At 46.3% G+C, this 21,867-nt stretch overlaps 1 protein-coding gene across 1 annotated transcript in view; it reads left to right on the top strand.

Annotated features, from left to right (window-relative positions):
• Positions 1–21,867, top strand: part of CAMTA1 (calmodulin binding transcription activator 1) — a 327,820-nt gene that overhangs the window by 259,039 nt on the left and 46,914 nt on the right. Inside the window, exons 7-11 of the mRNA XM_075172134.1 lie at positions 1,582–1,735; positions 12,220–12,360; positions 14,715–16,570; positions 20,081–20,207; positions 20,979–21,113. Coding sequence (XP_075028235.1) covers positions 1,582–1,735; positions 12,220–12,360; positions 14,715–16,570; positions 20,081–20,207; positions 20,979–21,113 — 2,413 coding nt within the window. The remainder of the gene's footprint in view (positions 1–1,581; positions 1,736–12,219; positions 12,361–14,714; positions 16,571–20,080; positions 20,208–20,978; positions 21,114–21,867) is intronic.

The following is a 21,867-nucleotide window of genomic DNA, read 5'->3' as shown; positions in this document are numbered from 1 at the left end:
AGAGCTTCTCTTCCAGAGGGACGCGTCTGGTTACTGGAGCCTTGCTGGATACCAGCGTGCAAGGGGATGCAGACGGAGGGAGGGCACGCCCTGTGGGGCTGCTTGCTTGTCACGCTGCTGTACACCGTCACCATGTGAAGGGGTGGCCTTTCAGCTGCTAGCACCATCTTGGCAAGCCTCAAGGAGCTGGGAGACACGACCAGCTGCCCCCTCGCCTCGGGGACTGGCAGCGCGCTCCCCACAAGCAGGGCGCATGAGGGGGTGCATGGTCACGCCCGCACCCGGCAGCAGTGAATGCTACCCTGCTCCTGCCCCAGGCTGGCTCCAGGTGCAGCTGCCCAGCATGCCATGCCTGGCCTCAGTGCTGTGTTTTGCTTGTCAGAAGTCACCTTCCGCTGGTCGTTCCTTGGTGTGGGTGTCTACGTACTGCTCCAGCCCTCTGCAGGTTTCATAAGCTCCCATTAGCAAAACCTTTGCAAACGAATGATGGCTTGTGTTCCCTCTCCCACTCGGAACAGGGCTCTAACAGCATTAATGAAACATTAGAGTTTTAATTACACCATTATCCTATTTATTTTTATAAATAATTCCAAAGCAGTCATTAAAGTTTGTGAACTTAGGAGTAAATGACTTAAGGGAAAGAAATCAGCTTCTCAATCTTGTTATTATCTATTGTACAATCTCCCTGGGATGCCGTTGGGAAACTAGCAGAGTTGTTTCTGTTGCTGTTGTTAAGATGATTCATTTACTCACAGGGTGGTAACACGCTGCTCAGCTCCCTACTTGAAACGCCTGTGCCAGTGGGACGGCACTGCAGTGCGTCAAAGCGCTGTTGCATCCCCTCTCCCAGCCCCTGTAAGAAGGTGCACAGAGGGAGAGGGGAACATTAAACAGCCCTGCGGGAGCAAGCACCTTGCAAGTTGTTGTGCAGCAGTTCTGCAAAGGACATGGTCTCTTCCAGTCCCGACCTTCTGCAGCTCACTGTTTTCATCACAATGCTGCAAGATCTTCAAAAGACAAGAAATTTCAGGCTTGTCTGAGAAGAGCCTGTCCTTGGGGCACTCTGTGATACCGTCTGTGAGCCTCCTTGGCTCTTCCCTCCCTCTTTCTGCTGCCATACGGAAAGCGAGGCTGTTACTGATGTTTTCAGGTGCATTTCCATATATTTGAAACAGCCCAATGGGGACCAGAACTGATGAAAGCATTGGATCAAACAGACCGCAGGTCCCTTAAACCAAAGCAAATTACCTGGTGTTTGTTGCAACTAGCGTTTGCAGGACTCTCGCAAGTATTCGGTGTTGTATGGGTTGGAAAAAAGGTTCACCCTGAGCACACAAGGGGAGCAGGAGAGTGGCAAGCAAAGGACGCTGAGGGTGGGGGGAGGCTGCATGCAAACTCTTCTGTGCCTCGTCTTTTGGCACCTGTTTTAAAGAACAGCTCTGATCTCAATGAAATCTGGTACATACTGGGATTTAATTATGATGCTTTCTGTCATAGTTTTAATTAGGAAGGTAAATGCAGAGAGTCCTGAGCGGAGGGAAGAGGCCCAACGACCTAACTGTTGCTCTGCTCTCCCTGCAGAACCCAGACATCGTGTTGGTGCACTACCTGAACGTTCCTGCCATCGAGGACTGCGGGAAACCGTGCGGCCCCATTTTGTGCTCAATAAACACAGATAAGAAGGAATGGGCAAAGTGGACAAAAGAGGAGCTGATCGGACAGCTCAAACCGATGTGTGAGTATCTGGAGGCTTTTTTGCTCTTTTTCTTTATGAAGGGTTAATTCGGAGTACGATGTCTCTCGCTGCCATCAGCCTTCCCTGTGGAGGAGTCGTTTGTCACCGACAAACTCAACTTACATCTGTGCGCACTTTTTTTCTTCTCCATATTCAACACTTTTGGGATGCATAGTGTGAGAGCTGCCCAGACTGTCCCCAAAAAGGTCATATCCCAAAATAGGTCCGCTCCACGCACTGGGAAAAAATTGTACCTATGGTTGCAAAGAGCCTTTGCAGTATTGGCAGGTAGGTTTCCCCAAGGGCGCTCCATGCTTGTGTGGTTCAGTGTCAGATTGGAATGTGTTGCAGTTGTTTACAGGTGGACTCCGTGGAGCTGCGTGTTTCAGGGTGGGTATCGTCTACTACTGTTCTAAACTTTGCAGTCTAAAGAGACGGCTGCTTAGATGCACAGAGTGATAGGGAAGTTTGCTCTGCAAACAGACAGCTCTGTGGAGCTCTCTGTATCAGCCCCGGACTATATTTTCTTTCACATCACAGTTACATTGTATGTCTTCCTCTGGAGAATATGTCTCCACGTGCACACAAACATGTTTTTTCCATGAAAGAAAGTTTAGGTGTAACATGGGTCTGTAAGCAAGAGCAGGAGCCACAATACCAAATCTAGGTGCTTCCATCTGAGTAACAAATACCAGGTCTGCTTTTCTCCCTTACGCTGCCTCCAGTCAGATGCTGGTGTCATGCCTGGCTTTCTGTAATTAGAGGTCACAGCCATGAAGTACATTCTGATGTGTCTCGACCATCAGTGAAAGGTCAGTCTCGCGCTGACCGCTGCATTAGTAATCTAAGTTTGCACCACTCGTTTGTTGCATCCCAAGCTCTGCAGGCCCATGTATGCCTTTTCCACGCAAAGTTGGAGGGCAGAAGACAAGCAGAAGAGAAGAGAGAAAATGACACATTAGCTAAACAGAATATTACCCCTGGGACCGATAACCTTAGGCAGAAATCCAAGATGTTTAAGGTGTAGCTGAGACTGGACAAGGACCTTAATATTAAACAGGAGAGGAAGAGGTAGCCTGTTAAAAAATCTGCAGTGCATCAAGAAAATTATGTGAAAACTACAACAAACTTGCTGTAAATTTAATAACACTTGGCTCTTTTATGTCTCAGGAGGGAAGAGTGAAATTCTGCACAATTATTCAGAGTATATATGCATGTACACATCTCTGTTTATGCGTATATATCCTGGGAAATGCATCCTTAGAAATGTAGCTAAAATAAAAGCTTTAGATTCTGATCAGACCTAGAAAACAAAGAGGGCACGGATAACCGTGTTCAGGGAACACAGAGGGGCACTGCTCGCCAAGAAGCCATCAGATTTGGTTCCAGTATTGGGTGTGCCATGAAATTCTGGAGCCAAGCACATTAGTTTCATCACATTTTTGCATTAATCACATTCTTTCACAGACTTCACAGTTTGATTGCCTGATGTTTCCAAATTTCTCTACCCTAAAGCAGATTTGTCAATGACTTAATCAAAGCGTTATGCGTGGTGTCGCTGGTGAAGTAACAGTCTCACCCTTTTACTTGTTCCGTGTTGCCGTTCATCTAGTTTTATTCCTCTGGACTTGGAAGCTGTGTGAGGTTTTTGTTGATTCTTTTGTTTTCTTGGTTGCCGTTTTTCATAAGCATTTCACGTTTAAGACAAGTTAGTGATGATACAGCCAGGGTGTGCGTGGAGGTCCGAGGCCAAATGCTGTAGCTGCAGGAAGGTTTTTGCATCCTGTTTCAGACCATCGATGTCATTGAGAATTAGGAGGAGAAGCTGATACTAGTTCTACCTTTGGGGAAAATGCCTCCTCCTGGTCAGAGGCTAGTGACAGTGTTAAGTTCTTGACTCACTAAGAACAAGTACTGTTTGTTCAAGCCCTACTCAGCCTGGCCCGGAGTCAGGTATCAAAACTTTTGACCTCTGTCAGGTATTAAAGCTTTTATATCAGAATCTAGGGTAGCACAGAGTCAGTAGTGTGGCAGCCAAAGGCTGGGAGGATGTTCTCTTGGCTGTGTGTGCCTGGAGAACTGAAAGTGATGTGGCAGATGGCTGGCAGGGAGAGAGGCATCAGTCTGAGAGTCCGAGCCAGACACATACATCAAACTGTTTTTCCTGAAATGCAGAGAGACCCTGACTGGGATGAGCAAGGAGTTTGCTCACATTTCCTGCATCCATAATTCACTCAGCTCCCTCTTCCTTCCCCGCTGCATCATCCCAAAGTCAGTCCAGGCTTCAGCAAGTGTTCGGCAGGCATCCGGGACAGGCACAGGCTCCTGGTACCAGACTGCATCACCTCCGTGAGCAGAGCAGTGCGCTGAGGCCTGGGCTGCTGAGAGGTGGCTGCTCCTGTCCTGGTCTTGAAGAAGACCTCTGCGAACCTAGAGCTCTTGATTGGCTTCAGAGGTGTTTTTTCCTAATGCTGTGACTGTGCTTGCACTGGTGGTTATGGAAGGAAAAATACCATTTCAGAATGGCCATACAGCTCTGAGAGCTTTATGGAAACACCATTAACTTGTTCTAACACAGCTGGTCTGTGAACTAATTAAGAGACTGAAATTAACCCATCTGAACATCCATGAAAGGTAAACACTCACTGTGGATGCCCTGGGAATTTGGGGTTTTTTCAACATCTCCAACTGAGTTGAGACCATAAATAATTAATTAATCAACCTGACTTCAGTTTTCATGGCTTTGGATTTTTGGTTTAGTTCTGATGTATTTGTCACCTGCCTTCATGCTGGGACATCCATGACCTCCTGATTGTCCTGTCTGGACTATCACTGTTGGCTCGTCATACCTCAGTTTGGCAGTCCTTGAGACTGAAGCAGACAAGCCTGGAAGGGCTGGATACACTATTCATGACCTCCAGCAGGACGATTCCTCTCTCCTTCCAGGCTAGGAGATGGGGCACCTTGTCTTAGAGGTGTAAGCGTGGTCAGGCAGCGCAGGGAGGACTGTAAAGCCTCCACTGAAACATCCTGCTGCTGATGGCAGACCTGTGATAATCTGACTGTTGGCGGCGTCCTAACTGGTTGTCTGAATCAAAAGGATCATCGTGTGTTGCTTCTGTACAAATGCAACCTTTTGGGACATTTGTGCAAAATGAATGGCAATAATACATGAAAATTCTGAGGGAACGTTGTCTGACACACCTGTAAGTCATTTCAGGACAGTATGAAGAATGGGCCTCAATTTGGCATTGCTTTCAATTTTTATCCCCTCTTGTGCCCCGTTATAGTCTTGCTTTGAGATTTCTCTGAACAGATTAGCAGATGTCCTTAGAGGCATCTGGTGGTAAAAGCAAAATGCAGTGGCAGAATTCAGCACAGCAGAATTCTGTATATAAACTCCATATGATCAGCAAATTGTGGGCCAGCTTATGTTGGGGGTTTCTCCAAATCATCCCCTTTTGGCTTTCTCATCCCTCAGCTGGCAAAGTATGAGTTACAAGCTCACAGCTGGTGCTACGTTGCAATCCTTGTTTCAGGTCCACTATAATTAAGAGCTATCTTTCTTTTGGAAAAAAGCTTTTTTCATTCCTCTGCTGCTTGGAAAGTGATTGCTGCTGCTTGTGCTGCCTGCACGCTGCGACAGCTGGGGAAACTGGAGGTTTCACGTGGCACCCGTCAGACTTAATACTTTTGGGCACAGGCAGCTCTCGCCTCTCCCTGGAGTCACCAATTCTCTGTTCTGCCTGTGTAAATGAAAGTAACTGGGGCTCACCACCAATGCAGGAGGTGACCTGAAACTGCATCCCTGTGTTGGCACAACTGGAGAGGGCATTAAACGCTTGTAGCCCAGAATGAAGTTTAAATAGCAGTAATTGGCATTAATATGGTTTGAAGAATTGAGTTGTTGGGTATTTTTATCTTGACTTAAATTTATATTCAATTTCAGTAATTGTGTTTAAGGGTTGTTTTTTTATATTTAATCTTAAAAGATCAGTTGTACAAAAATGCTACTGGGATGATTTTTACCATTCCCCAACCGGTTTGTCAGAGCTCCAGAGTGACCCTTAATGGAAACTGAAGCTTGCCAGCTTAGTTCCAACTGACCTCCACGTAAAAGGTAACTTAGATTTTTTTAAGAGAGTTTGCTTTTAGTAATGCAGATGTCCAGTTTTGCTGGAATAGTACTTACACGTTACTGTAATTGGCTGTGGTTTTTTATTAAAAAGAGAATACAATAGTAGGTGCTAGATAGATTCTTGTATGCCACTGACCTCTTGGACTTTGAGTACCTCCCGTTCACATCAGCTGCATAGCCAGTATCAGCCACCTGCTCCATTTCTCATCATCTCACCAAGGTGCATCTCCTAACCCTTTCATGACTCCAAGAGCGGGGCTCTAAACATGGGTCACATGCAAGAGTTGTACCTTTCCTCTCCCTCTTAGATCTGTAGTGACCTTTATGTTCCCACAGGAGCTTGTTCCGATGCCTCTATAAGCCTATGTGAGGGAAAAGTGATTTCCCTCACGGGTGAGTTTTACCTACTGTAGAAAGTTCCACTTTACCAAAAGAACAAAGTTGGCAACTGTTTTTCACCTGGTATTTTGGGCAGTCTTCCAACTGTATTTGGAGATACCACAGTGAAATAATCCCACTAGCTGAAATTGAGTGTTGATAGTAACCCAGTATGAACTGGACTGTTAGAGTAATGGAAGTTAACTTGAGGAAAGCTAAACCAAATAGTCTCCTGTCCCCCTAAAAGTTGGCTATTAAACCAGATGCAGCAATTACAGAGCCTCTCTGAGGATGCCATGGGCACACCAGCCTTTATTTTCCGTTCTTCCTTAGTATTTTTTCTCCCCTCTTAGCATTCCGCTGTAGTAACTGTCAGACTCGATGCTAGGGCATCTATTCAGGTGGCGGTCCTCATTTCCTGGCAGTTCCACCCAAGATGTTAAAAAGTAATAATAATTGTCCACGTGGTTAGGATGGCTTCTGACCACCCAAGGAGACCTGTGGTGAAGCCGTGGAGACCAGCCCAGCGCTGCTGGAAGCCCAACAGAGGCGCTGGAGGTGCTGGCCTTTCCCGTGGGCCGTGCTTACGAAGAATTTTTTTCCCAAAATCACCCTGCGAGATTTTTGCAAAAAAAAAAAAAACAAAAGATTTTTTTAAATGGAGACAGACCTGCGCGGGGCTTGCGGAGCCCCGGGACGGGCGGGCCCCCCGGCCCCGGGCGCCGCCGCCCGTTTCTTATCCGCTGGCGCCACCTGGCGGCGCGGGCGGCCGCCGCTCTGCCGGCCGGTGCCGTTCCCGTTCCCGGCAGGCCGGTGCCCGGGGCCGCGGGCGGGGGAGGGACTCGCCGCTGCTGGCACCGGAGCCCAGGCAGCAGGGGCGGGCGGGAGGCGCGGTGACAGCCGTGCCGGCTGCCTCTGGGCTGCCCGAGGCGCGGGACGTTCGCTCCGCTGAACTTCCCATCCCAGCTGAAGTGAAACACAGCTGGGGACGAGCACCTTCGCGCTTTCATTACGCTATGCGCACCTCCAGAACGTAGCAAATCAGATCGGAAATTTTGAGTCTCGCCGAAGGGAACAGCCCGCTGATAGCAGCTTTGTCCTGCTTAACATTGTCAAAGGCAAGAACTCCTAGCACGTTCTGCTTTTTATGTTAGGTGAGTACCGTGTAGATGGCTTAGGAGAGCGGTTTGAGGGGGTCAGCTTCAGCACTGTTCTTTCATGTATGAGCAGCCTTGAACTTCAGGTGGCTGTAAGTAAAAATTCCTTTAGCTGTAAATAAAAGTTGCGGAAGTCTCACTCCGAGCAGCTGCAGAAGAGTCATGTCCCGCTGGTCCTCTCTGAGGGCAATTGAACCACACATGCTTCCCATTTGCTATTAAGCATCCAGTTGCATCTGAGCAAACCTTCAACGAAAGGTCTCATTTTGGAAGAAAGACTTCTCTTGAAAGAATGGCTAAGAGTAAAACGTCTGTACAAGTCCTTACAAAGACCTTAAAATTCAGGAAGTGTCATGAAGAAATGGCAAATGTGCAAGGTGATCTTCCCCGCCTGCGTCCCCAGCAGCGAGGCTCAGGAAATCTTTCCTTTGTAACCAATAACGAGTGGAAGTGGAGGGCTGGAAAATCAAAGCTGATTGTGTGTGGGCGTCTGGATATGAAAGGATAAATCTAACGAAAATCTCCTCCAGCCAAACTGAGAAATCAGAGCAAGGTCTTTACTTCTGTCAACACCAATGCAGCGAAAATTGAAGGGACAAGGCTGCCATTTCCAGTTGACCATTGCCATGGAAACAGCCTCCCGGTGTCAACAGTTGGCGGAGCGGGATGTAGGAAGCAAGGCAGGCTTTCGTTCCCATCAGCAGGGCGGTAGGACAAAGGACCCGCTCGCACTACGGTCAGTGCTTGTACGATTTTTAATGTGTTTTGTGTCGGTCGGGAGCGGCCAAGGGCAGGACTCCGACCGCAAGGGTTTGCAGTGGGCCGTCCGAGATGCATCAAGAGGGAGAGGCAAAGAGAAACCTGACCTTGATTATTCCAAATTCCAAAATAGCTCTGTCAGCCTATCTAACTTATCTGTTTCATGTGGGAGATGTCATCGTTGTTACTCAAAAAATAAAAGACGGGCCCTTACCTGTCAAAACAGAGCAAAGGAGCAGCATGTAGGCTATAGGGAATGGCTTCGTTATGTAGATATACATATACGTGTAAGCTGTGTTGCACGTGTGGGATACAGAAGAGCAAGAGCTTTGGAATAGAAACAGGAAGTGTAAAATGGATGAAGTGGCAAAGAGGAATGTCTAAGAGCATTCAGAAAGGGTGAAATGATCAGATTTAAATGTGGGAAGGTATTTTAGGGACAAGTTTTGTTTCGGGTGGAGGAAACCACGGAGAGGGAAATGGTCAGGGTTTTAGCCATTTGATGGTGTTCAGTCTAGAGCGAAGGTGAGACAGCAAGGTAGACTTGAGGTGATGGGGAGGAGGAAGATATCTGCAAGACTGGAGGACTGTAGACCTGGTAATTGTAGAGGACTGAGTACCACCAGCTGCAGAAGAAGGCAGAAATAGCCAGGGTGTTGTAAGAAACCTGGGCAATCATTTTTCCGTGTGCGAGTTTCCTTTGGCTTCTGAGCTGCCTTTTTGCTGGTAAGCTAGATCATTTTTCATTCCTTTGCTCATGATGGTCAAAGTCCTGACAGCACTAATGAATGGGGAGCCGTTAAGCCAATATTGGAAGGTCATTTTTATTGTCTTTTCTTCAAAAGGAAGAAAGAGAAGAAAGGTTCACAAAAAGAGGTTGAAGGCATTTCTGCTAGGAACAGCATTAGCACTGAGTTGTGGACCTTCCTCCAGCCTCACTTCTCTTCTTCAAGCACCCAGTGAAATACCACTAATCCTCCCCGGCTCCACTGCCTCAATGCTACAGGTGCTGTGCATGGCAAGGAGTATGCTGCTGCTGTAATGCTTTTAGACCCGTTCGTGGTATCACTGGAAAGGAAAGTGTTGGAGCAGTTCACAGCTTTCATTTTAAATTATAAGGAAATGCAGGAGGAGTCTGAACAAAAATCCAAATTAAAATACTTCCCAGAATTTCTGTTAAGCTTCAATCTTTTTTTCCTTTGTTTTGTGTTCCTACATTATGACTATATTTAATTAAATGTAGTTCTACAGTGGTTTCACTTTTTGAACCACTAAGAAACAGGAAGAGAGTGTGTGTGTGTGTAGGCTTTTTATGAACCTTCCTTTCATAACGCACTTTCTTCCCTATAGAAATTTCCTTTCCTGCTGATTCATTATGTGCCAGGAAGCCAAGCATGACATGTTAAAAGCCATCTTGATAGTATTTGGTATTCAGTACTAAGAACTCACCAGCTCACAGGAGGTTTTCTTTAAAAGGGGGAGGGAGAAAATCTGCATATTGGATGTGCCAAAATAGTGGATAATTTGCATTAAGCATCCAGACATTCTTTTTTTGCAATCTGTCACCCTTCACTGGCTTTTTATTTTATAACCTTCATAACATACGGGGAGCATAAGCACTAGAAAAAGTCGCAGCACGTGAACAGAAGCTGGAGCCAGAGCCTTTTAGGATCAACTGGAGCAAGGCTAGAGAAGGACCTTTCCTCAGCAGAAATAGATCCACAATGGAACTTTGTTATACTGGAAGGACCTGAAAATAATAGGCATGGTACTGTAAGTATCCAGCTATAAAGTTGTCTGTTATTTCTTAGCTTCCAGCTCACAGCTTGATTCAGACTTAAGAACCATCATCATGAATACACAAACCATGAGACATGATTCACTTACCAGACTTGCCCCCTGTAATATGCTGCTCATCATGGGATTTAGCAGCAGTAGGGAGCAAACTCTGACATACTGCTGTAAAATAGACTTTCTATACCTAGCAACATGTATGTGAGCTCACTTCTTTAGCAAAGCGTTTCTGAAGTTACCAAAAATAACTTAATGCAAAGTTTCTCAGTAATAATTACAGTTCGGTAACTTTATATAGTATAGCCAGAAGTATTCCAAATACGTTACTGCATTTTATCTCGCTGTCAATGTATTTTTTGCAAAACTGCTATTTGAACATCACTTATTAGGCATAACATCATATGTGACAGAATAATGTACCTAGAATAATAAAATGAATGTGAGTGGAGGTACTGAAGCGGTAAGCATATATAAACTTAAACTTAGACATAATAACAGATAGCGAGTGTTAAGAGGAAATTCAAAATTGTGAACGTACTAGAAAGCAAAATCTGTTGGGTACGATAACAATAAATGTGGTTGTCAAACAAGCATAGAGGGACTCATTACTAAACTAACTGCAGCACTTTAAATAGTGATATGAGGAAGAATACTTGTAAACCTTATTTACAATATTTCTGCAAGTTATCCGGCCTGGGCAATAAAAATACGAATTGTGTAATATAAAACTAGACCAAGATGAGATGCTGTTAGGCAAAGTAACATCAGTGGGTGATGAGGCAACACAGCAACAGGTGATAAGAAAAGCAATAAAACTGCTTCACAGAGCAGATCCAGGAACTCTGTTCTACCGGCTTCTTATGACATACTAAATAAGAGCAGAATAGGAGATTTACACGCTATCCTGCCTCTTTGACAACGGTCATTAGCTGTCATAAACATGCCCTCATTTGCTTGTGCTCTTGCGTGAAGCAGCTTACAGCTTGTTACTCCAGAGTCTGCAGATACTTCTGGCTGTGTGGTGATTATCAGCTCGATGTGCTGTTGCCAGTGTTTCACAACCTCACATTGAGGACCTTCACCACGCAGGGATCTGTGCATTTAGACCTTAATCCTACAAAGTTGAGGGATGTTTAACTTTGATTCGGCATATTCTGGTTAAGGATTTTAGAATACAATGTGCAAGGAACATGCTTTGCTAGAGTATGACAAAGACACTCCTGAAAAGAAGCAGCTCTTCAGGCCTGAGCTGCCAGGCACAGGGACATCTTGGAAATGATGTTGCCATCAACCAGCGCTTTCCAAAATCTGCAAGCGAGCTCTAGTGCACACAAAGGATAAATAAATAATATGCATATATAAATTGCTTAGAGGGACATTAAAGGAGACAGAAGATATTTTGAGTCAGTTGTTATGGAGAAAATATTTTATAAATGCTATTTCCATTGTAAGTCAGGTTGAGAATATCGCTGTTATGTGAAATTCTGCATCTAAACAATTCTGAGAGGGAGCCTTTATTCAAATAATTTATGTGCATGCAGCTTAGCATTCTTATTTAAATAGCTAACAGGCCAAGAAAAGAGACCTGCCATTTGCAACATGTTCTGCAACGTCACTCTCCTGTCCATTTTCCCAAATTACTAAAGGTTGTCCAAGTCTGAGGAGGAACTCACAGTGTCTGTTAGTGACTCCCAAAAAATGAGTCAGTCTTCACTGCTGTCAACCAGGATCTGACAGTGAAGACCTGGCAAAAGGTTTGTATTTGCTATTATATTGGCGTATTTTTGGCTGATGATTTTATTATAAAACTAACTAATTTTGTTTTCATATTAGACAGAAAAAGATTCCAAAATGCTCCTTGGAATTGTACTGTTTTACTTCAATGAAGCACAGGTATTTTGTTGCTTTCAGGTTTTTAATGAAGTTTTTTAATGAACACACTATTCAGATAGTCCTTACAATTTTTCAGCTTAGTTAGAGAGCCACCATAAACAGCAAACTGAAATAGAGAAAGATATTTTACTGAAGTTTTTTTTCTCTGTATGTACCTAATCCAGGAATTGCATTTGGAAGCCTACGGATATCAGGGAGCAGAGAATAGTTAAACAATAACCGTTACTGTTGCTTTTTATAGGTCTCCTTCAGTTCTGACAAAAAGCAGCAGGAATGGGTTTCTGCTGTTCTTTTGGAGTGGCTTTTGATGGTTTCTGGCCTGGTTTTGAAGTTTCTAATGGGAAGTTTTACTGTTGTCTTCGCAGTTCATGGCATTAAGTGGACATGCAGCAATGGAAACAGCAGTTCAGGGTTCTCGGTGGAACAGCTCGTGCAGCAGATCCTCGATAGTCACCAGACCAAACCGCAGCCTCGGACACACAACTGTCTCTGCACTGGTACCTTGGGTGAGTACCTTGGGAGGGCACAAAATGATCACAGCTTAATCCAGACTTGGAGTAGGCTTTGTAGTACTGAAGTGCTGAAAATGCTCTCATGAAACATTGAGACACAATGAACTCAGAGGCGACAGAAGACTTGAGCATAAAAAGATGCAGCTGGAACTTCTGGAAAAAATCTCAACGCTTTGTAATGTGCAAGTTCTAATAAACACTCTCTATATGTGACCTGCTCAAAAGGCATATTCTCTTCTACATGCTCAAATTTTGTTACTGAAGCCTCAAAATTTGATACTCTTTCAACTTCACCCTCTGAATTCCTTGCCCTGCAGCCCACTTTGGTGAAGAAAATGGGCTCAGGTGGTTAATTACAAGGTATCACTGGGATAAGACAGGTTTTATTTAGGTATCGTGAAAATACAGGAGTTTTCTTTCCTGTTAAAGAAGATGGCTTTGTTTTGAGTGAGGCTACGACAGCAAGAAACAGCATCTTTAGCATTAGCATTTTATATAGAGACTGGGAAGCCGAGTGATTCACTTTTCAAACTCACCTGCTTTATAGTCACCCCTTCCTAGTACTTTGGTCAAGAAAAACATATGACATGTTAATTAGTCTTCAGTGAAATTTGTAAAGGAAAGCTGTCAGTGCTTCAAAGGGTTTATTTTTTCATCTTTTTTTGGGGCAGTTGTATTATACAATCAAGATTTAAGTAAGAATGATGACCTCTGAAATACCTGAGTTTGGATTAAAATTCAACCCTTAAGGCTCAGCATTTGATCCAGGCTGGCAGATCTGAACATGAATCCTTTTATTCTTCCCTTTGATGTTTTGTCTTGTGCTAAGTCTGCTGCATGCTTTTTAACATAACAGTATCGCTTTGTTTTGTAACAGCTTGCACATTGACACATACATTCCCAATTCCTTACTGTCATCTGCAAAGACGGCAGCGTGAAAGCCTCTCCCTTGTTCCTGTTCATCTCTATACCTAGGAGAATAGAGAGATTTAATATTGCATTTAGTCACAAAAGCACTGTCCTGAACTACTTTAAGCGACCTGATTCAAATCTTGAGCACATAATAGAGAATTTCCCCTCCAAGGGCAAGGAACAAAAGATTTAGCAAATTGCAGCGGCTACACAGACACTTTATGTTACCCAGAAGATGGCATTTATAATTGTAGCCATTAGCTATAAGGAGGAGGTTTCTTTCCCCCTTTAGTCATTACACAGTACCATAATTAATGTTCTTACCTCATTCTAGGGAAAATGAATCAATTAAGGAAAGAAACATCAAAAATTCATGGGCTGTTCTTCTTCAAACAACAAAAGCAGTCCCTGCACCAGAGTTTGTGGCTAAGATGCCTTTGCAGACAGAGTTGTTTACTTCATCCTACCTGATTTCCAAGCTCCCATGAACTCGGGTGATGTTCATCTTCTGTCGGGCCAGTAAAGGCGCCAGCTGGCTGAACTACTTGGAGGGTTGTCTTCTGGTGACCTTTGCTTGAGCGTTCTTCAGCTGCTCCGATACTAATCATGCACTCTGCGTGCGACCTCTCAAAGTACAAAATGTTTCTCTGTCGGCATATGAATGGCTTAGAACAGGAGAAACGCATCACCATCCTTATGGGAGGGAAAACTTTCTCTGTGCTGGCTAATGTACTACTTCTTTAATAATTTGATTGGCAGCTGTAATAGACACAATGATGACAAGAAGATAAGGGTTGCAATCTAGGCAGCAGGGTGATGCTAGGGACAGGAGCATGATACGGCATCTGTCACCTCCAGATTTCCAGTCAGCATCCAACCCACGAGAGCAGTTGTCAAACCACCCGACATCAGCTAGCGTGAAGAGCTGAGCATCTGTGTCACAGGGGGCTGAGGTCTTGCCCATGGTGCAGACGAAGCAGGGCCTGCAAGGTGGAAACCCTCTACCACAGCTGACAGCAACAGCCCTCGCTTTGCAGACTTTGCACTGAGATCAGGCATGTTTAAATAACTCCGAAACTTGTTATAGATGCCGATTCCTCTCCTCCTAACGTGTTTTCTGATGGGGCAAGGAGGAAGGGGGTAGGTGCTATCTGGGGTGAGGGGAAGGGGTGCACACACGCCTGTTTTGAGGTTGCTGTCATTGCACGCAATGGATCTATGCATTAGATGGAGAGAGCGCTGTAAATCTGGTACTGGCAAGAAATTAATTTTATTTCCAAGGTGTCTCTTGCTCTCTCGTATGTGTGCTTGCTCTCTCTCACACACACAAGCGTGCGTAAGCCCAGCTCTCCTTTGCTACAGCCATAAGATACGCAACTAGCATCGTCTTAATTTTGTATTTACTGAATGGCAAATGTTGTTGTTTTCTGGCACAGGGGCAGGAAGCAGTGTGCATCACAAGTGTAACAGTGCCAAACATCGCATCATATCACCAAAGGTCGAACCAAGGACAGGTGGGTACAGCGCTCATTCAGAGGTACAAAATAACGATGTCTCTGAAGGCAAGAACGAGCACAGTCATGGCAAGGCCTCCAGCCGAGAGAAGAGAAACGGCAAAGTGGCGAAACCGGTGTTGCTCCATCAGAACAGCACTGAGGTTTCTTCCACCAACCAGGTGGAGGTCCCTGACACGACCCAGAATTCTCCTGTGTCCATCAGCAGTGGATTAAATAGCGACCCGGATATGGCGGATAGCCCGGCCGTCACTGGTGTGTCCAGTATGGCTGTAGCATCAGTTATGGGAAGCTTGTCACAAAGTGCCACTGTATTTATGTCAGAAGTCACCAGTGAAGCTGTGTACACCATGTCACCCACCTCCGGCCCAAATCAACACCTTCTGTCCTCAGATGCAGCTGCACAAGGACTGGTACTTGCTGTGAGTTCAGATGGACACAAATTTGCTTTTCCAACAACCGGCAGTTCAGAGAGCTTGTCGATGCTACCCAGCACTGTCTCCGAGGAACTTGTGCTCTCCACAACTTTAGATGGAAATAGAAAAATTCCAGAAACCACCATGAATTTTGACCCAGACTGTTTTCTTAACAATCCCAAACAAGGGCAGACTTATGGTGGAGGAGGTATGAAAAGTGACAGCATCAGTACCAACATAAGGCAGTCACCCACAACGGAACGTAGCTTCAACTTCAATGCAACCCTCACAAAAGAAATTAAAACTGAGGACACATCTTTCGAACAACAGATGTCCAAAGAAGCATTTTCCTCCACTTCTGCATCTAACACTCTCACCCTCACTACTGGTTCAGGTTTGCTTCCATCTGGAGGAGGTCTGAGCCCAAGTACCACCCTGGAGCAGATGGACTTCAGTGCCATTGACTCCAACAAGGACTATTCTTCCAGCTTCAATCAGACTGTCCAGAGCCCTCATGTTCATCAGACCCCTTCCCCCAGCTTCTTTCTGCAGGATGCCAGCAAACCTCTTCCCCTTGAGCAAAACACTCACAACAATTTGAATGACACAAGTGGCTCATTTGTGAACACGTTAGGAATCCCCAGTGTGAAAACAGAGTCCTCGTCCCAAACCACTTCCAACTGTAACGGCACAGTGGAAACCAGAATAGAGTCCACCTCGTCTCTCCAGCTCATGCAGTTCCAAGCAAACTTCCAGGCTATGACTGCAGAAGCTGAAGTTCCCATGGAGACCTCCCAGCAGGCAGAAGGGAACGAAAATCTACTTAAATCAGGGGATCTTCAAGCCTGCAGCACAGAACACTACTTGCAGCCTGAGGCCAACGGGGGTATCAGGAATGGGAACAATCTCCCTATTCTCCAAGGAAACATGGTACAAGGACTCTATCCTGTGGCCCATCCCAGCTTAAATAACTCCTCCAACATGGAGCTTAACTTGGACCACTTTGACATCTCCTTCAGCAACCAGTTTTCTGATCTAATTAATGATTTCATATCGGTAGAAGGTGGGAGCAGTGCTCTCTATGGACACCAGCTGGTGTCAGGTGACAGCGCTGGACTGTCTCAGCCTGAAGAGAGTAACAGAGCAACCTACAACCAGGCTGAAATGTGCATTCCTTGCTGCAGTCCTCAGCAAGCCAACATGCAGCTCAGCAGCACAGAGAATGGAGCCAGCACGATGGCGTACATGCATGTGGCTGAGGTGGTCTCTGCAGCTGCGGCACAAGGCACCTTGGGGTTGCTACAGCAGAGTGGGCGCTTGTTTATGGTGACAGATTATTCACCAGAATGGTCTTACCCTGAGGTAAGTCTAGGGCTTTTACTCATTAATGTTTACTGCTTTATCTTTCATTGCTTTGTTAATAAGGGCTCCCAAGAACTGTTTTGTTAAAGCTTTGACAAGGCTCTTAAAATATTTCTCTTAGAAGTCAAAGTATCCAAGGCCATTTGCATGTCTGACTGTACCTTTAATTAAGCACTTCATTACCCTGACAGGGCCCTTTCTTCATGTAGGAAGCATCTGAACAGAAATTTTTGTTTCATTGAAAAGCAAAGTATTTCCCATGTGATGGCTTCATGGTGCTACCTAGCCACTTTAGAGCAATAGAGTTTGCAAACTGGAGGCTGATCCTTAAATCTGGCTCTGATGTTCTTAGTAGAATAATTCCTGACCTGCATTGCCTTAATGAGCTCGGCATTTACCTCCATCCCACAGACTATCCAAAATCAGTTAAAAATGCACCACAAGCTAACAACGTCAGCAGCACAGACTTTTCTGACATGAAGGAATGCTGAAGGAAAGAGGCTATTTTGAGCCAGTAATGAAGAGGCAGGTTGTTTTGAATAAAAAAAATGGTCCTTTGTGTTTTTGTAAGCCCAGTCTCAGAGCACTTGTTGTATCTGTTACCTTATGGAGGTGTAGAATAACTGCTCAGGAAAAGAACTCTGTTCCCGTTGACTAGTGCTATCTGATTTTCAGTCCTGTAATCATAGAATAGAATCATAGAATCATTAAGGTTGGAAAAGACCTCTAAGATCATCGAGTCCAACCGTCAACCCAACACCACCATACCCACTACACCGTGTCCCTAGGCGCCTCATCTACACGTCTTTTAAATACTTCCAGGGATGGTGACTCAACCACTTCCCTGGGCAAATACCACCCCCAGTAAGTGTACATCTGACACCACTGAATGGCGAGTTTGCTAGTGGATGAGGCAGCAGAAATACGCAATAATAAGCAGATGAGGTGGCTTAACCTTCAGCTGAATGATCCTGTGACAGCTGCAGGACCATAGTGTTACAGGAGCAGATGATGAGTTGGTATTCAGTGGCTCTAAGAGTTCACATACTCTGCAATATGGGACTTGGTGTGAAAACATGGGTGTTCGCTCTGCCAATGGAAAGAAACTGAGGTTGCCAGCATGCAGGAATGGCCGATGGGCACTGATGAAAAAGCCGCCTTCAGGAGTTTCTGCCCTCCGTTTAGTTGCTCGCTCTCCAGACAAGTCCATCGTGGCCAGTGAGGCGGCAGTGCAGGCTCAGGCACAGTGGGCAGCTTCTGAAGGCACCCCACCACTCATTACAGCCTCACCCACCGTTTGTGCGGTCTGCAGCTGATGGGGAAATCTGGGACTGTCTAGGGCAGGAGATGCCCAGGGGTCTCACCTCTGCCAGCTGCCAAATCCAGAGCCCTCTCTAAGAGACAAGGTGGTTGCTGATCATCTACCACCACCATCACTCACCACCAGCTGGAGTTTACCTCCTCTTGATCTTGGTGGAAAACTGGCTCTGAATGCCAGTCTTCTGCTTCTCTGGAGTATAATACAAGCTGAAGTGTCAGCACCAAGGTCACTGCTAGTGGTATCTAAATGGCTGGTTAACATGGAACAATGATGCAATGACGGTCTGTTAGCAACTGAACCCAGTTAGGCTTCATTTGCAAGAAGCACAGTATTTCAGGGGCATTTAGCTATGTTGGGCTACAGGCACTGCTTCTGCCGTAGCTGTTGTCCGGACAGTCAGTCTGACTCTTGCTTGTGTAGAAGGAACCAAAAATCAACAAAAAACACCTAACAGCAAACCTCCAGCCTTTCTGGTGCACATCTTTCTTTTTTGCTGCTACCATGGAAACCTTTTTTTTGTTATCCATTGCTACAATAATGAATTGTTCGACTCCTGCTGGCGGAGCTTGTTTTATATGTTTTATACAGACCACAAGGCCTAATCCATCTGCATAGACTCAGCAGGACGTTTTTCAAAACCAACCACAGGTCCAGGATTGCTTTCTGGTTGCGTGGATTCATACCTGGAGCTTCAGGGTTTGATTTGCAAGCAGCTCAGAGCAATACCCCAGCTATTCATTTTCTTTGTTTGCTAAGCGGTATTTGCGGCTCATGTTGTGAACTCCGAGAGGGTCGACGTGCCGTCAGAAGGAGCGTGCGCATCTCCAAGCGAATTCTGCCGCAGGTGGACGGGGTTCCTGGGGCCCCGCACTGCGGGCGTGGCACTGGGGTGACTTGGGCTTCCCGGGGCCTCACCGCCGTCGCCCGGCTCCCCTCTGCCGGGGGGTGCGAGGCCGCCGGCCGCCGTGGATCCGCCTCCCGAGGGCGGGCAGGCCGCGCTCCCGCCGGCGGCCGCCCGAGGGCAGCAGGGCCGCGGGGAAGGGGCGGGGCGGGACGGGGACGAGGCCTCCCGCGGCCCCCGCCGGGTCGCCCCGCTGCCAGCGAAGGATCGCACAGTGGCGGCGGTGCCCGGCAGGGAGAAGGCCCCTCTCCCGGCCTCGCTTGAGCGCAGCCGCTGTCCGCTGCGGAGGCCCCCGCGCCCCGCTGCTGTCCCGGGAGGAGGCGCGGGGAGCCGGCCCTGCCCCGGCAGGTCCGAGCGTGAATGTAGCTGGGGCGTTTGTGCGCCAGCAGCAGAGGCTGAAGACTTCCGCTGGGTCCTTCTCGTCTTCGGCGCATGAGCCTGGCAGGGCCTTGGCAGGGGAGGCAAGGGAAGGGTCTGGGACAGGCGTGGCCCAGGGTCAGCGCTGTGGCCGAAGGATCTCTCTGAAACACAGCCCCGTTCTGGGCCACCCCGCCGTCGTCACGCTTCCTGTTGAACCCAAGTTCCCAGTTCCAGAAAAGCGCGAGTTGTGCGATTGCTGTTTCTAGCTGAGAACTTCCTATGTCTCAGTTTATCGGATTCCTGGTCCAGCTCCTCTCATGCTTCCAATTGTGACTTTGGAGGCGACGTGTCGCCTTTTGTGTTCTATACACAGTCGTCCATCCGTGTCGGCAGGGTCGGGGCGGTGATGGCAAACGTGCAGGACCCTTGCTGTGATTGACTTGTGGCACTTTTCAATGGCAAGGAGACAAGCCTGAGCCTGCACAGGCAGCAGCGAGGAGGCGATGGTGGGCACGAGGTGGGGATGGCGCACCCAGAAGTTACCAGGAGCTGCCTAGAGGGATATCTGGCTTGCAGCATGGATAAGGTTTGCCATTACTGGTCTTGGAGCTGGCAAGTGACCAAAAGAAAGGCGGGCAGTCTGCAGCGGGGGTCATGCTGGCAAAGCATGGGACTTGAGTGTATGGGCAGGAGCGGGGAAGAGAGCGAGTGAAGAGAAGCAAAGGTGCTGTACTATAAGATACTATTTGCGTTTCTCCCACAGTGGTGGGAGACTGGGGCATTGATGTTGACTGGTGCCAAGGATCTGTGTTAGCTTGGCACTTCTGTTGGCCCTCATGATGCTGTTTGCCATTCAGCCATTTCAGTGCATGGTCCTCTCTGGGGATGGCTTCTTCTGTAATGCTTTTTTTTCCCCTCTTCCTCACAGGGAGGAGTAAAAGTCCTAATTACTGGTCCATGGCAGGAAGCCAGCAATAATTACAGCTGTCTGTTTGATCAGATCTCAGTGCCTGCATCTTTAATTCAGCCAGGAGTACTGCGCTGCTACTGCCCAGGTAAGGAACACCTGTCTCCTAAAGCTGGTGGTTTCAGAGCAAGTTCTTAGCCTTTGTGTCATGTATATGTCTTGACTAAACTCATGGACCCATTATGAAAGGTAATGCATAAACATCGAGAAGCTTTTCCTTTTTCTTTGACCTATTTAGTGTGAGAACAGCAATTTAGGATCTTGATACATCACAACAGATTGCAATAAATATTATGTAGAAGCTCTGAATTAGCTTTAAAATAATCATTTGAAATAATTTAAAATAATTCTAAATATTTGTTTAGTTTTGAAATAGCAGATTAAAGAGCAACTGTTATTCAGAGGTGCACTCACTGCTCTGCTAACTCTTAATTTACCTATATTCTGCACTTTGTCCTTGGTACTTACAGGATGAGAACACCTGCAACCTCCCTGCAGAGATTTTCAGTAGTACTGTCCCTCAGTATATGACTTGAAGTGTATGCAGAATAACTTAGTTTCATTGTTAGGCCCCAGCTTCCCACGGGAAATGCAGTGGGGCTGGTTAATCTTTAGGAACACATGTGATTCTGCCTCCTGCCAAAACAATCCATTAGATGACTCTTAAGCTTACAAACCTTCATGTTTGAAAATATAGATTGGCATTTCGGACTTTTCAGTTGTCTAGTCACAAAAATATTCTCTCATTGCATCTGCTCTCTGCCTGCCGTTTAGCACATCGGGAGATCAATACAATAATACCTAGTAGGGCATTTCTGTGGGGAGGTCTCTGTCTTAACCACATGCTCTTTCCTTTTAGCTCATGACACTGGGCTCGTGACTTTGCAAGTTGCCTTCAACAATCAGATCATCTCCAATTCTGTGGTGTTTGAATATAAAGCCAGAGCTTTGCCAACCCTGCCTTCTTCCCAGCATGACTGGCTGTCCTTGGATGGTAAGAAGCATGCAATATTCTTTAATAAAGCTCATCAAATGGTAGGACTGTGAATGAAAGGAGGAGCTCCTGGCATGGGGGAGGGATGTAGAGGAGCAAGTTTGTGCTGTGGGGAAGGTCTGTTGCACAATTAATCGAAGACCTCTTGCTGAAATTTCTTATTAATTCTTTTGATGTGAACAAAATGCGGCTGCATTTGATGGGAAGGAGACAAAGTGTTTTCTTTTTGCAGAGAGGAAATTAGAAAGGCAAAAGCCCAGCTAGAACGCAATCTGGCCACTGTTGTAAGAGACAACAAAAAATGTTTTTACAAATATATTAATGACAAAAAGAGAGCCAAGGAGAATCTCCATCCTTCATTGGATGTGGGGAGGAACATTGCCACCGAGGACGAGGATAAGGCTGAGGTACTTAATGCCTTCTTTGCCTCAGTCTTTAATAGTCAGACCAGTTATCCTCAGGGTACTCAGCCCCTGAGCAGGATGATAGGGATGGAGAGCAGGATAAACCCCCCATAATCCAAGAGGAAGCAGTTAACGACCTGCTACGCCACCTGGACCCTCACAAGTCTATGGGACTGGATAGGATCCACCCAAAGGTACTGAGGGAGCTGGCAGAAGAGCTTGCCTTCCAATGACTCTCCATCATTTATCAGCAGTCCTGGTTAACAAGGGAGGTCCTGGACAACTGGCCAATGTGACACCCATCTACAAGAAGGGCCGGAAGGAGGATCTGGGGAACTACAGGCCGATCA

This window comes from Calonectris borealis, chromosome 23 (assembly GCF_964195595.1).
Source record: "Calonectris borealis chromosome 23, bCalBor7.hap1.2, whole genome shotgun sequence".
NCBI lineage: Eukaryota > Metazoa > Chordata > Aves > Procellariiformes > Procellariidae > Calonectris > Calonectris borealis.
This window is presented reverse-complemented; position numbering and strand designations above follow the sequence as displayed.